Source organism: Pteropus alecto, unplaced genomic scaffold (genome assembly GCF_000325575.1).
Source record: "Pteropus alecto unplaced genomic scaffold, ASM32557v1 scaffold21, whole genome shotgun sequence".
Taxonomy (NCBI): domain Eukaryota; kingdom Metazoa; phylum Chordata; class Mammalia; order Chiroptera; family Pteropodidae; genus Pteropus; species Pteropus alecto.
In genome coordinates, this window is record NW_006436282.1 from 15285816 (window position 1) to 15302793 (window position 16978).

Sequence of the window (16978 nt, forward strand, 5' to 3'; positions counted from 1 at the left end):
GAGTCAGCCGGGCTCGGGCGGAGAGAGGAGCTGCTACGCCACAGCCCAGCGGCGGCCATTCGCGGAAAAAGAGGCAGAGCCTGTGCCAGCTACAGCCTCCTCCGAGCCACCGCGGGCGGGCGGGACCAAAAAAAACACCTCTATCCCAGTGTCTCCGTCTGAGGGTTTGTCCTGTTAATGCGGGATGAGCGGTACGTATTCTCCACCCCCCTCGGTCTCCTTCACCGCCTCCCTCCCTCCCTCCCTCCCCAGACCCTGCTCGGTTCTCCCCCCTCCCCCGGGGCCGCTGAGATGCTTTAAGGGGAGGAGGAGAGGGCGGGAGGGAATCAGGGGGAGGGAAGGAGGGTTGTGTTTTGTCTTAATGTCTGAGAGAGAACAACCTCCTTCTGGGTGTTGCTCTGGAGCCGATGGGTCGGGTTTCAAACCACGTTTTGTGATATCCCCCTCCTCCCTTCCCTCCTTCTCCCCCACCCCCTGCCGGTGTGCGTGGATCGCGGGTTTATGGAGATTAATGTTCAGGGGGAGGGGGAGAAGAGAAGAGGGGGAAGACGAATAATAATCCTAATAACCTGTTGTCGTGTGTGTGTGGGGGGGGGTTTGTTGCAGATCAGAAGAAGGAGGAGGAGGAGGAGGCGGCGGCGGCAGCGGCGATGGCTACAGAAGGAGGGAAAACCTCTGAGCCAGAGAATAACAATAAAAAACCCAAAACCTCAGGCTCCCAGGTAAAAGCAAACATATAAAAAAATTAATCACGAAACGTAAGGGGAGAGAGGGAGTTATGCCCTTTAAATGCCCAGAAGTGAAGAACAGAATAAAAATGTTTATCCACTCAAAGCATCTTTCTGAGGAAGTTTAATTGTAAATTCATAAAGGTTTCACATGTTTGAGGGTAACGTTGTTTAGAATTACATATGTGACTCAGACTATACGAAAATGGTGTATATTTTTCCCAAGGGCATTTTGAGTTTAGAAAAAATAACACTTTAAGAAAGTTTTTAAAAAATTTCCTTTTATTTAAACTTTATGTTACAGGATCTACTTCCTTATTCCTCTATCTTACTGTTTTTGTTAGTATTTCTTTTTGATTTCTGCCACTTCCTCAGTAAGTTCTGAAATGTAGAGCTGTCAAAGTAAATAAATAAGCCCCTCCCAACTACTGGCCGCCACTAAATCCGCCCACCTTTTTTTCCCCCCCTCTCCTTTACCATCCCGTTTTGGGTAGGACTCTCAGCCCTCTCCTCTGGCTTTACTGGCAGCTACTTGCAGCAAAATAGGGACTCCTGGTGAAAATCAAGCAACTGGACAACAACAAATTATTATAGATCCAAGCCAAGGATTGGTGCAACTTCAAAATCAACCACAACAGCTAGAACTGGTAACCACACAACTTGCTGGGAACGCTTGGCAACTTGTTGCCTCCACTCCTCCTGCTTCAAAAGAAAATAACGTTTCTCAACCAGCTTCTAGTTCATCTAGTTCTTCCAGCAGTAATAACGGGAGTGCATCTCCTACAAAAACTAAATCAGGTAATTCTTCCACCCCTGGCCAGTTTCAAGTCATACAAGTACAAAATCCAAGTGGTAGTGTACAGTACCAAGTGATTCCACAACTTCAGACAGTGGAAGGCCAGCAAATTCAAATCAACCCAGCCAGTAGTTCATCTCTACAGGATTTGCAGGGTCAAATTCAGCTCATTTCTGCAGGTAATAATCAAGCTATACTCACGGCTGCTAACAGGACAGCTTCTGGGAATATTCTTGCTCAAAACTTGGCAAATCAGACAGTTCCAGTTCAAATTAGACCTGGTGTTTCAATACCACTGCAATTACAGACCCTTCCTGGTACTCAGGCTCAAGTTGTAACAACTCTACCAATTAACATTGGAGGAGTGACTTTGGCTTTGCCAGTGATAAACAATGTGGCTGCAGGAGGAGGGACTGGACAGGTTGGCCAACCTGCTACTACTACTGATAGTGGGACTTCCAATGGGAGTCAGTTAGTTTCCACACCCACCACCACCACCGCTTCTGCCAGTACTATGCCGGAATCTCCCTCCTCCTCCACTACCTGCACAACCACTGCTTCAACATCTCTGACGAGCAGTGACACGTTAGTGAGCTCAGCAGATACAGGCCAGTATGCAAGCACATCAGCCAGTAATTCTGAACGCACTGTTGAAGAATCTCAAACACCTGCTGCTGCTGAGTCTGAAGCCCAGAGCTCCAGTCAGCTTCAGTCTAATGGAATACAGAATACACAGGATCAGTCAAATTCTCTCCAGCAGGTGCAAATTGTAGGCCAGCCTATCTTACAGCAGATCCAAATCCAACAACCTCAGCAACAGATTATTCAGGCTATTCCACCACAGTCATTTCAACTCCAGCCAGGGCAGACGATTCAGACCATCCAGCAACAGCCTTTGCAGAATGTTCAACTTCAAGCAGTAAATCCGACTCAGGTGCTTATCAGGGCTCCAACGTTAACCCCTTCAGGGCAAATCAGTTGGCAAACTGTACAGGTTCAGAATATTCAGAGTCTTTCCAATTTGCAAGTTCAGAATGCTGGGTTATCCCAACAATTAACCATCACCCCAGTGTCTTCAAGTGGTGGCACAACTCTTGCTCAGATTGCTCCTGTGGCTGTTGCTGGTGCCCCAATAACTTTGAATACTGCCCAGCTTGCATCAGTGCCTAACCTTCAGACAGTGAGCGTTGCCAACCTGGGTGCTGCAGGTGTTCAAGTGCAAGGAGTTCCAGTCACAATCACTAGTGTTGCAGGTAAGTTACTACAATCTTTTTAAGATCCATTTATACCATTTTTAATAATAGTTATTGTTTTTCTTTGCTAATCCTTATGTTTGATGTAGACCTCTGAAGTACACATAACTAAGGAATCTAAAATATACAGGAATATTATACTAACTGTTATAACTCACCAGTGTAATCTGTTCACATTTGTACATTTTTGTATTAGGTATTATGTGTTAAATTTGTTAGACAGCTTAATAAAATTCTTCCGTAGAGCAAAACATGCTGATTAGAATCATAATTGTCTTCTGTAATTTAGACATCATATTGGAGTACATTTGAACTCTTTTCAGAAAACCCTAGTCAAAATGATGTTTATATATTCCTTAAGGGAAAGTAGTTCTAATGCTGAATTAGTACAGTTGTGAGTCTGTTGAAGTTTCAATTCTATTTTGTAATAAGGCTAACTTTCTTAAATTGGGAGTTACTTCTCATGCTTCAGCATCTTGTTGTCCATGCTTTTGCATTTTGTAATACAGCATTGTTCTAGACTAGATATCGATGCAGTTGAGATAATTTTAAGTTGCAAATTGTTTAACTTTTGTCTGCTTTTCTGCTAAACCTGGGATTTGCTCAAGCTTTTGAGTTTATAGTCCTTCACTTATAAAATTGTATTTAAGTAAATCGTCGTTATTTATAGGTGTTTTTAGTGTGAAGTTGGTGGAAAGCAATTAAAAATGAAGTTAGTAAAGTGTCACTAATTAGAATTAATTGCGGTAAGGTCATTTTAAAGCCAGTTATAAAGCAGTTATTTGTTATGCACATAAATTATACTTCTGAAGTAATTGGAAAACTAGTCTTGAGTATTTTAATCTTTCTGGACCAGTCTTATTTTACCTAATACCTTTTGTTTTCTAATAATTAAACACTTTATTGATTCTAATTTAGTGAAAGCCTAGTTGTGGTTTTAGTGCTTTTGATATTTTCAGATCTCTTTGGTTAAATATTTGTATTTTGATAATCTGAAATGAATAAGCATATCCCTTTTGAATTACTTTCTTAAAATAAATTTCAGAAAAATTAAGCAAGGTTCTTGTTTTACAGTTAATACCTAAAGTAGATGTATATATTTAAATTTGGAAATTGCTGGATAGAGTTCTCTTCTAGAAAACAGAGGTTACATGTTTTGTTTACTCATTACCTGTAAACCAGAGCTATCCAATGGAATTTTCTGTGATGATGGAAATGTTCTATATTTGTTTTATCCAATATATTAGCCACTAGCCATGTGTGGCTATTGAGCACTTAAAATGTGTCTAGTGCAACTGAGGGACTGATTTTAAATTTTATTTACTTTTAGTTTAAATAGCCCCATGTGGCTAGTGACTCCTGTGTTATCAGTAGGGTAGTCAGAGTATTTTGTGTGTGGTACTTTTTCCCTTAAAACTATTACAACACAGCTATGTGAATGTTTCTCTGGATTATAATCCTTAGCTTGCTTTGTTCCTACTCTTTTTCCATATGTTGACAATAAGTATCTCAGAAAAATGGCTGTTTTTGGTGGGTTGAAAGTTCGCATTGTCAAGAGCAAAAGTTATTCCACTTATATATTGTCTTGTCTATAAAACATTAGTTAGTGAATTATGACTATGAGAATTGAGTAATTTATAATTTATGTTAGATATGGTCAGTTCTGGTCTCTAATTAATATCAGTTACACTGTAGAGTTTTTCCCTTGCCCATTGTGGGGCTAAGCCAGTGTTACTGAAAGTCTAATCTGACTGCCTGACTCAGATTCACTTGAATGATGCATTATTATAAATACAGGATCCAGCTCCTGGAACTGTGATTTTGAGGGGATGTGGTCAAGGAATTTGCCTTTCAAACCAACTTTCCAGGTGATTTTAAATCTCACTGAAATTTCAGAACCAAGTTTCTAGTCATCAGCAATGAACCGGAGGAAAAATGTGGAAGCAGATGGATGTCGAACTAGTTCATATGTGCCTCAGAGAATGGATTTTGATGGCAAATACAACTTACAGTTTTTATTCCACAAACATATTGACTGGCCACATGCTGAGCACTTCCAATAGGTGTGTTTAGTCTTCCATTTTCAGGGCTAATTTTTTTTTTTTTTTAATTTAAAGAGTTTACATGTTGTGGGGGGCACTTAAGTGTGTGAAGAAATTTGAACTTTACATAATTGGATTTTTTTTTCCTCCTGAAACCAAAGATTTTAAATTTTGTTGATGTTGAAGAGTCTGTGTTCTAATAGATATGCTCAATCATTTTAAGTAGCCATGTTACAAAGACCAGAAATGTACCCTGATTTCTACAAGTCATTGCAGTTGATTTGGGCCTGGTTTGCAGATTTTACCCTATTTCCTAGCATATTAGGAGCTTGACAAATGTTTGCTTAATTAAGGTGTAGAAGATGATGGAGAAGATAGCAACTTGGAATTGTGAGCAATAGCCCGGAGTAGTTTTAATTAGGCTAATAAAATAGCTCTGTTTTCATTAATTTCTTTTGGTTTTGAGCTTTTAAGACCTTAAGAGTGGGACATGAGGTACTTTACTGTCTCTAGAAGGGAGAGAATGAGCAAGTGACTATATATCCCTTTTATAAATGAGCCCTGGGAGTTCAGATCTTATACTTTGTGTCCCCATTCACTTTTTAGTACTTTTTGGTTGTTTTAGTACCCCACCCCAGGAGAATGGTATTGTTTAATTTTAATTTATAGGGAAAAATTTGCTCTAAATATTCATGACAACTATTACCAGAGCTTGAAATAGTTATTAGTAGTCAGCTTTTACAGAATACAGTGGCTCACTCAAGATCAAGGAACTAAAACTATTCCACTATCCATCCTCGTGTTACTCTTCAGGAGGTAGGGGAAAGGTCTGTATGAGGAAGGCAGAAAAAGAAAAAAATATCATATGAGGCAGATTGAATAAAACCAGTTCTTGACTTTATGAAATGAGAATGTTAGTGACAACCTGCGGGGAACATCATTCCTTAATAATGTATTTAGAATAATATATTTTTGTGGTTCGGTCTCAGCTTGAAATCCTGAGTTCCAGGCTGAGTGAGCATCTAGCATTTAGATAGTTAGACTTATAGTAGGAACTACAAATACATTTAACCTCTACTAACTATTGTTTGTTTCCTTGTTGGGATTCTGAATTTGACTTTGACTAAAGGAGAAGCAGAAATACTTGTTATAAAAGCAAAGATAACCAGTTATCCTTTGTTTTAATTAAGTGAGGAAAGTGGAAGATGATTTGCTCAAAAACTGTCTTATCACAATGTACTGTGGTGGTCAAAAAGCCCTAAATAAAATGAACTTTAGGAATTTCATCTCTTTAAAGAATTTAGAATATGTAGGAACCATTGGTATCTAAATCCCTAATTACCTTGTATTGGCTAGCATTTGATTGATTTTTGGCTGTAATCACATAGAGTAACAGATCATGCTATTGCTTTATGGATGGATATTTCTTTGTCAGTTTTAGTGGCAATTAACATTTTTATGCTAATTCTCACACAAAAGAAGTTCGGACTTGAGGATAAGAGGTTGCTGGCCCTTCAAGAACTTGACTCTTACTTTTCTCTACTTCTTTGGGGATTTAAAATGTAAAATCTGCGGATGTAGCAGAACCAGGAATGGAAGGGCCAGTTTTTCATTGTTGCTGACATTGGGGACCAAAGAAAATAATTGACATATTTAAAAACCTAACTTAATTCAGTAGAATCAACCTCTTGCATCACACTTTTTTTTAGAGCTATTAAAATTAGAAAATTGACTTGAAGTTTAATACAAATATGGTTTTCCTTTGCTGTATATATTCTAATTAGAGATTTAGATACCAATGGTTCCTACATGTCCTACAGTCTTTAAAGAGATGAAATTCTTAAAGTTAATTAATTTGAATTTCCCTTCTAGGCATCTTTATATATACACATGTTATGCAAACATACACACAAATGTATATACACATGTATATACGTTTACACAGATATCTGTATACGTCTACATATAATCCTGTGTTTGGTTGTTATTTCATTTTTCAGAGAGGCCAGGTTTACTTCTTTAATTTTATTTCTCTAAAATCTTCTAATTCTGTTCATTATAGATTGAAATTTGTTTTGAGGAACTTACATCATACCCTGTACAAGTGATGTAGGTTCTGAACTACCAAGTTGGTTTGACCAATTAGATGATATACAGCATGATATATAGATGATATAAGATTTGTTGATGATAACAACAGTATTGTTGCCTATTTTTAAGATTTTCATGGAAGATAAAAAAGTACTCAATGTAGAGCCACATTAATTTTTTAAAAGGGCATCTTTGAGAGGGATTTCAGGATAGAGAGAAGAGCAAGGGGAAACAATTTTAATCGTCTGCTTTTAAAATTTGAACCAGGGAATATGTAACAAGTTATACTTAAGGATTACTGGAGCAGGGATAAAAGCAAGTTGAAAAAAATGAGAAGCTTGGTAAAGGAGGAAGATAGGGAAAAGTCGCTATACATAGATTTTGCAGAAAAAGCAGATGTACAAAATTATAGAATTTTAGTTTGAAAGGATCTTTGAGATTATTGCTCACCAGTTGTAGCCTTTTGATATTGCTGCTGATGTCTATTTATAAAGGAATTTTGTATTTTTACTGTTATGTGAAAGCAGAAATATGGGTCAGAGGTTCTTCAGTGCTTGCTACATGAAGTACTGTAGGGATGACATAGTGAGGCTTGACAGTGAAAGGGGGAACCTGGCCAGGTGCCAGACCATAGGTATGTGTAGGCTCTTCTGTATTCTTCTGATCTAGGTATGAATTGAGGTTGAATGTTCATAATACTTATCATTTTGCCACCTAGTCAATGAGGAAATTGTGGCAAAGGAAACCTGTTGAACCACAAATTGCTTATACAAGTGTAATAAGATAAAGGCTTAATGAAATTGTAGTTAACTAGGTAACTGAAAGATGATTGACCATCTTTCCTCCTCCCTCACTCTTAGGGGTGCTTTAGAAATGAAGCAACTGAAACCTAGAAAGACTTTCTGGTACCTTGTGGCAAAATGAGGACTAGACACTTGACTTCTGCTCCAGTTGTCTTTGTGCTGTATTTATGACTTTGTCATCCAAATATTTTGCTAGTAAATAAGTAAATGTAGTTGGGTTTAGTTTAGGGGCCAGAGAGGGAGAGTATCCAGATAAGACTGTCTGTTTTTTCCACTGGATATTCAGCCTTAGTATGTTGAATATGATATTGATGAAAAGCACAATTCTCCAGGTCTCTTTGTTATTGAATTTAACGGCGGAACCTAAGTGGTAGTATTTTGTTCTTTCTTGAAAGAGCACATTCAGAACTAAAGAGATCAGTACATTTGCAACAGCCTAAGGATTTGCTTACCTACACATAGAATGTGTAGGTAAGCAAATCCTTAGGCTGTTGAGGATGTATGTTTTCCTAAACTATAGTTAGAAATGGATTTTTAAAATGAAGCCTGTGGAGAGCAAAAACAAACATTTATTGTTTACCTAGTGTGTGTTAAATGCTGGGCTAGGTATTTATATTAACTCATTAAAACCCACAATATCCTTGTAAGATCGGTGTTATTGTACCACATTATAGATAGCCTCACTGAGCTCTAATTTCTGTGAGCAATTCTGCCCTCCAGTAACTGATAGTCATGATTTTAAGTCATCTCTGATTCTGAGGTTTTCATTCATGTGACATAAGGTGAAAGGGTAAGTCCACAAATAAAGGCTGTTTTTCACCCTTTTGTGTCTGATGCATACTAAAATCCTGTGAAGGGAATGCACTTTTGAAAATCGAAATACTGACTATGCAGTTAAGGTTTCTTCTAGCCCTAACATTCTATAGCACTAACAGACAATTATTAGCAAATGTAGTAAAAGATATGGTGGATAGAAACTAGTCTGGCTGCATGGAGGCCTGTGTGTTAAGCTCAGATTTTAAAATACTGTATGAAGATAGAAAGAAGCGCATAGGATTAAGAATAAAAACAAAAAGCAGCTTGACATTTTAAGAATAATGTCAGGAAAACAGAACCCCATAATAAAATCAGGCTTTTAAAATTATTTTAAACAACTTGTTAAATAAGGCTTGAAGTCAAAGCAAGAGACGCTCATTGCTTGAGCAAAATGGTGTATGTGGAGAAAACAAAAGGCAGAACTTGTCCATTTTGCTTCTTTAATGAGCAAGGAAAATGCAGTTATAGTTGAAATGACTAGAGCTATAACACACTCAGATATTTGTTCAAGGTAAGTGAGGAGATAAGGTACCTTTCATTGCTTTTTGGAAGTTACAGTGACCCAGATGAAAGCTAACTTAGGGGTCAGAAGGAACTTTTTAGGCCAGTATCAGTTAACTTAAAAATTATGTATCAGGGAAAAATTGAGCATGAGTAAGCACCTCACTTTTTAAAGACATTCTAAACTGCAGGTAAATGAGCTAGATAGCCATCTTTAACAGAATCCCTTGAATAAATTACCTATCAGTTGACTTTAAACTAGGTTCATCTGTTCATTCTTTAGGGTTTCCAAATGAGTATACAAAGGAAATAACGTCAGCACAGTGTATCTTGAGTTCAGTATTGATAGTCATGATTTCTCTAAAGGCTCATACTTGGTTGCTCAATTATATGAAAAATGGTGATTGTCCACCTCAGTAGAAGCCTTTGGTATTACAGCATAGGATTCTATCCTTGATATAGCCCTGTTTAACATCTTTATTCAAATACCAGACTGAAGGATGGCATATTTATTGAATTCAAAGATGAGACAAAGCTGGGAGACATTGCTAATAATTATGATGGGAAATAGAATTGAGATTCTGAGTGATCTTAATAGGCTAGAATGCTTGGCCAGAATTAGCAAGGTAAATACAACAGGTAAGATCCTCTATTGAGGCAGTGTGTACCTACAAGATGAAAAACCTGGCTTGGCAGTAGGACTTGTGAAAGTGATGTGGGATTTATTGTAGTTAATATGAACTAAGAGTAGAATAAAGCTCCTTCTGCTTGTTAGACCATTTCTTCAGTATTGTGTACAGTACTAGGTGGCATATTTTAAATGGGACATTGACAAACAGGCAAATTATCAAGAGATTCCTTGGATGAAAAGTGTGGAAAACATTTTATACCAACAATAATCGAAGAGTGGTCATTTTTATTGTTAAAAGAGAAAGTGTGACAGCTGTCTTTGGATATATGAAAGGCTGAGTTTTTTGAAATTGAAACAGTTCTGTTTTGTTTGTCCCTGGGAAAATAGTGGAATATGTATTTGGACTAAAGCTGTACAATAATAGAATGGTTTGATTCATGAAGTAGTGATCTTCCTATCATTAGAGGCTGGATGTTCATCTGTCAAAGACATTATTGAATGTAGAAGAATTTTTTGTACTGTATAGAAAGTTTGATTAGATAAAGTATGAGTCTTCATCTCATTCTAAATTTAAGATTCTATGAGTATTTGAGTACATGGTCCCATTCTGGGTACTTCCATCCTGCATATGGTGAGAGTGCTCAGTCAGTTAAACTGACATAATTGACTAAGTATTTAGGATTGGGGTTGGGGAGAGTGAGTGTCACATTTACCTTTTTTTTTTTTTTTTAATTAGAAAGGCAGAGTTAAGGTGAGTTCTGTTAAACAATAAATGCAGTACTTTCAGTCACAAATTAATAGATTTTTGTTCTTCATTATTCGTTAGACTTACTGTGTTCTTAGGTTGTATTTTTCTGGTCATTTGCACTTTTATTTGATGACTACCAAAGTATTCTTATTTTAAACATATACTTCAGTGTCCAACATTGAATTTGTAGTTAGGATATTTTGTCAGTAGCTATTTAACCATGGTCATGTTTCTGATACTGTCACTTTAGTGTGAAAATGTGATTACTTTTTCTTGAGAGGAATTGGAGAGCAGTTGGAAAATCAAGGATCCTAATTGACTTAAAACTTTGAGAAGTACTCACAGCCTCAAATTTGTTAATTTACCCTGTGGAGTAAGCAAATCCAGTGTGCCTGTCTTTTTGGCTCAGAATATCTAGCATCTAGGTGTTTTTAAAAGAAAATTTGAGACCTGAGACTCTTGAATTGAAAAACAGTAATTCAGTGAAGGGTCTCCTTTCCTTAGGAATGGTAATAAAGCTAGGAGTAGGAACTCTCTGTGCTTGGTCAGAGGTGCTATTCAAATAGTAGGTTTATTATTACTGCAGACGTGTGTACTGAGAGTCCTCCTCGCACGCAGATGTTTTGTGTTGGTCAGTCAGGGTGCAGCCACAAGAGGAGATACAGGAAAAAAAAGTTTATCATACTCACCGGTCCTAGAGAGACAGTCAGTGTACACCCAGAGGATCACATGGGAGGGAGTGTCAAGGGAGCTGACTCAACCACATGGATGGGAAGCAGAGAATAGAGCGAGGACCCGTGGGCAAGTGCTTTTATTGGGGGCTTGGGGTGGAGTATACAAGTAAAGGTGTGAGGGAATTTCATTGGTTGTGTAAATGTTACTAGGTCACGGGGGAAGCTAGGAAAGGGTATTTCTGGTAGAAGCCACTCACATCACACTAGGACGCCTGATTGCCTGGATAGGGTGCTCACAGCCTGCTTGTGGGGATGTTGAGGCAGCAGGAAAAAAAAATGACCTTTTAAAATTTATAATAAAACAGAACTAAGAATTAGAACTCTTACATTTTGGCTTGGGTGCTGCTCCCAACAGGTGGTACCTGTTCCATCCTGGACAAACATGTTATAATAGGACCTTCATTCTTTTTTTGTTCATTTATAAATTAGTGGTATTAATTCCTTCTCTCTTTACCTCATAGGGTTGCAAAGATCAGAGGAGATAATATGTATAAAAAGGCTTTGCATATTATGAAGAAAACTACATATAGAAGTTAGTAACCTCTTAAAATCTTTACTTAGCGACACCCACTAGAAGAATGTGAAATAGTAAAGTGGGAGAATGAGTAGTTTTAGATATGGATATTAGCTTGTGTTCAGTATCAGAGCTAAAGAAGAGAGTTGTATGAAAGGAATAGCTGAAAGCTTCAGTGAAATGCAGCCAAGGATGTGGGGAGCGGTATCTACAGGCGAGAAAGCAGCTCTCTTTCAGCGTAGTGAGAAATACTGTGTGCGCAGTCTGTGTTAGGCTCTGAGTGTACTAACCTGTCTTAAAAGGGTGCTTATGTTGGGGAGATAAGGCTTCCATATGTCGGACAATGGCATGGCAGCTGCAGTTGCATATGAGCATTTATACTTAAGTACTAGGTTTCGAGATATGAAAAATGAGTGTGAAAGCTCAAAAAAGTGAGATCAGTGGATTGTAGTAAACAAGGAAGGAAGACTTTCTGTGGTGGAGATAGGACTTGAAACAGGCCTTGAACATTGGTTTGGAAAGGGGACATCTGAGACTTCGAGGGTGGAGAGGTGGAGTGGTGTTCTCTCTGCTCCATAGAGGCATAGTGGTCTCAACAGAGTAGCTCGGGGAATGCCAGGTGAGCAGCCTGCCACCCCTGTATCAACTAGAGAGGTTGTGTGTTTATTGGATTATTTCCTAACATTTTGTTTGAAGATAAAATTCTGCCAAAATAATAAGTTTGAAAAACATGAATCTAGTAGATGGAAGGAATTGAATGCAAAGATTTATGGTGCTAATATTAGAATATTTCTTTATACATAAAAGTGTGGGAAAGTAATAAACCAGGAGCCTAGTAAAAAGAATGTTGTAGCAGTGATTTAGTCATGAACTCACAGTGGACTCTAAAAAGAGTATGGCAGTGATGTTGCTTAATATAAAAAACAGGTTGTCAAACTCTTCTTTAGTGCACAGAATGGTGACATGAAAGAAATGGTAAGGGATAAAGGAAAAACATCAGATTTGCTTGTTTTCCTCTACTCTGTATCAAGCACAATAATAGATATTGAGAAACTGAAGATGGATGAGACATGTTTGCTGCTCTCACAGAATGTTATCTGTTTTGGGAGACATAACACATTTCTTTGCTTCTAAGACATACTTTTTTTTTTCATCTTAACATCTCTGAAATTGTAGTGTACCTCAATATCCTAAGCACGTCACAGTTTAATTAGCAGATTTTTTCTTATGATCACTCACATCTTAGACTCAAAGGAATTTGATGAATATATAGTTAATTAAATTACAATGTGGCATTTGATTTATAAAGGCTATGAGTGAGGTGTTATAGAAACCTAGAAACCCAGAGGAAAGAAAAACTATTTCGGCTTGTAGGGTTCTGACAGTATTTTCATGGAGAGGGTGATAACTGAGCTCGGACATAAAGAATGACCAAAAATTTGCCAGGTCAGGATGAGAAGGGTAATTTCAGGTTATGTTGGATTTTACATGCACTTTGGAAATTCAGTCAAGGAGTCTTATATAAACATTGCCAAATTCAGGCTTAGATGAAGGAATATTAGTATACATTAAAGTTGAATTGTGAACCTCCTGTGGGCAGGAGCTGTGTTGTATATATTTATCTTATCTCACTTATTGATGAAACATTGCTCAGTAATCCTGATATTGAACTAAGAAAAAGGGTACAGGTGGAAAACTTTGATTTCATAGGAAACTGGGATGGATAGAGCCTTGGAATAGATTCAGGATGCATACTTGAAAAGGAATGAGAGAGTTTATGATCATAAAAATGATTAGTAAAATGAAATAGAAGGAACATACATCCGATTGTTTCATATGTTTTGGTACAGTTACAGGTGAGAATCTTAACAGTAAGGAATTTTGATAAGTGAAATTAAAGGTATTTAAAGTTTCCAGGTTGTTTCTGTCCCTCTGAAGGTATGACATAGGTGCCTCATAATATGTCCAGTCAGAGAGGGTTTAGTACAGTTCTGTAAATAAATGAGTCAAGTTACCATAGCTTTTTGTCCACAGAAGCGGAGCTGTTTTTGCACAGGAGTATAGGAACCAGATAGTGATCTGTGCTGTGGTAAGTGCGTACCTGTGCCTGGTGTGGGGTTGGGAGAGGAGGTGTAAAATCCTTACTGGGTTGTAGTTGAGGGTGTCTAGGCCAGAGATTTGAGGGACAAGAGGGAAGAGGAAAAGACTAGATGCATATGGTGGCAAGTACTAACTGGATTTATATAAGGGAAGTAATTATGCTCAGTAAATCCAACTTGTTTTCTCTTATATTTAAATCTACATGTGAACCAATTTGATTCATATTTGGTTCATAACATTTGACAGATATTCATCACAAATACTACAAACTATGCTTATCGAAGCAGTAATTTGATTATTGGCGATTTTATTAATATAGTTTAATAAAGTTAAAGCATGTTGTATTTTCATTTCTAGAATTTCTCACCTTTTGTACTCATTGATTCTAATGGTAGGGCAAGTAATTGGTTTTAGTAACCTCTTGATAGACTTTCATCCATTTCATGGACTCCTTGCTGGCAGACTGCATCCATTAAATTTAGTCAGCAAATAGGTACTCAGCACCTGTATTATGAGGCTCCCGTGTTCCTTCTAAGGTCGAATAATATGGAACCGAACTCTCACTTTCACAATGACCTTCTGATAGGTAAAGAAACCACGCAGTTTTCTTTCATGAATGAAACGAAATAAAAAGGTTCTTTTTTAACCCTTATGTTTGTTTTGTATTTTGGCTCACATTTACTGCATGTTTATAGTATGCCAGAAACTGTATGCAGCACTTGATACAGTAATTCATTTACTCTTCAGAATACTCTGTAAAGTTAAGTTTCATTGTAAGGTGCAAAAACTGAGGTCTGCAGTGGTAAAGAACTTGCCCAAGACCATATGATCCAAACACATTCTGTCTCTGGAACCCATACTTTAACGATTACCACTTGCTGTCTCTCCCTATATCTTTCTATGTCTGTGTTTTCTGTGATCATTTGTGGAATTAATTTTTTTTCTATGTGTCAGACACTGTCCTTAAGCATTTTATGTGTATTAACTCATTTAATTTTTGCAATTCTATGAAAAAAATAATGATGATCTGTAGAACAGTAAAGCAAGGCTATCAAAGGTTAATATCTTTTTTCTCATTTTTATAGTAACAAGCTCTCAAAGAAAATTAAAGCCCAATTTACATTTTACAAGAGATCGATACACCAGAGTAAATTTACAGTATATGAGAATAAATTTAGTCCATATTTGCAAAAGATGTGATTGAGTTCATTTTGTCTGTTTGTAAACTTGTATATGTGTGTACACATTTACATATGTACTTTTACTCATATTTGTGGACCTAGCATCGCCTTTGTTCTCCCAACCCTACCCTATATAACTAAAGATATCAACCCATTTGGGGGTAATTCTAGGTCATACAGTATGTTAAGCAGCCAGTAAGTGAGAATACCGTATAAGGCTAGTCTAAGAGAACAGCACTATCATTTGTCTTTACAGCTAAGCAATACTATCTTAAGTATCTTACTATGATTACTGTAGTATAATCAGTAAGGCACTGATTCTTATATCTTTAGTTGAGCACTCTATCTGTCTAGGGGCAAGGGACATATATGCCACAAAATGAGAGAATTTAAAAAGATGTTATTACTTTGTGGTAGTCTGTTGGTTGGGAATTTGAGGCTGATTAGAACATTTTCTTTGTTAAGTGTATGCATACTATAAACCAATTTTGAATGAGGTTTTTAAAACAGATTCTAGAAATATAAGCCATACAAGAGTCTTATATTTCATTTTCAATAACATTTGTGAAATAATATTGACATTTAATATAATGAAATATAATTTAAGTCACCATGTAGTAATATTAATATTTACATTAACATATACATTACTATTCATATTAATATAAAATTAACAAAGTTGTCAAAATGTACGAGGCCTATATTTTATGACTTGCTTCTTGATCAATATGTGACATGTCAGTAGATAGTAATTTGTCACTTTCTGAAGGAAATATCTTTAAAAAATGACTTTATGAAAACCCAGAGACCGTAAGAATTTTACATATAGAATTTGTGTTCTTCATATAATTCTGCATGTCATTTTTATGTGCTATTAATTCAGTTAAAAAAGACAGGGATGGCACTATAACTTTATTATTGTAGTCTAGTTAGTGAATAATAGTAATAAATATTTGCGTATTTGCTAATGTATACCAGACATTGTTCTAGATGCTGAGGAAATAAAACATGTTTTCTATTCATGGGGCCTTCATTTTGTTCTAGGTGAGTCTTGTTTTATCTCAATTTTAGATTATTGCCATTCTTAATAGATGAGAAAATCAAGGCTCACAAAGTTAAATAATTTGCCCATTGTTACAGAATTAACACATGGGAGTGTTGGGGAAAGAACCCAGTTTCTCTCTGGCTTCAAAACTTACTGCTGTTTTATCATAAATCCTTGGAGCCATGAAAATTAGTTTTCATGAAAAGTTTTTAAAGACTTTTTTCTCATTTTTACGGTAACAAGCTATCAAAGAAAATTAAAGCCCAGTTTACATTTTACAAGAGATCGATACACCAGAGTAAATTTATAGTATATGAGAATAAATTTAGTCTATATTTGCAAAAGATGTGATTGAGTTCATTTTGTGTGTTTGTAAATTTGTATATGTGTGTACATATTTACATATGTACTTTTACTCATATTTGTGGACCTAGCATCGCCTTTGTTCTCCCAACCCTACCCTATATAACTAAAGATATCGACTCATTTGGGAGTAGTTCTAAAAAGTTAGCACATCTCCTCATACTCTCATTCTTACCCCAAGTCACAAGGAAAACTTGATTATTGAAATCAAAGTATTTAGACCGCTTTTAGTGTTTTTAAAAGGATCTCTTGGCAGCTATCTGACTGGTTATGATAACTATGTATAATTTTCAAAATGGAAGACAAACATTTCATTCCATAAACAGTTTGTGATGAGCAGAAGTATGACATTTAAGGAAAGAGCTCTGTACTCTTTACCTGTTCAGGTCATCTCTACCATTAAATACTTATGTCACCTTTGGGAATGGAGGTCTTGATTTTTTTCTTCTGTAACAAGAAAGTACTTCTATATGTATGCATTTTGTAAAATGAAATATTTGAGATGTTTTCATTTAGTGTTAAAGTCCTATAATTTTAAGCAGAAATGTGTGGAAACCAGTTGAGCTTATATTTTGTTTCATTGAGGCAAGAGGAAAACTCGGGAAAAATCATTTAACAATATTTCTAGTTTT

General features: G+C 36.6%; 1 protein-coding gene across 4 annotated transcripts in view; it reads left to right on the plus strand.

Moving 5' to 3' along the window:
* Positions 1-16978, plus strand: part of SP4 (Sp4 transcription factor) — a 58392-nt gene continuing 41414 nt past the window's right edge. The window contains exons 1-3 of one of the 4 annotated variants that reach the window (XM_015589495.2): positions 1-191; positions 607-722; positions 1223-2777. In XM_015589495.2, the coding sequence (XP_015444981.1) occupies positions 185-191; positions 607-722; positions 1223-2777 (1678 nt within the window). In that variant the 5' untranslated portion in view covers positions 1-184. The remainder of the gene's footprint in view (positions 192-606; positions 723-1222; positions 2778-16978) is intronic. The other 3 variants (XR_003046321.1, XM_025046874.1, XM_025046875.1) reach the window with 3 other exon arrangements.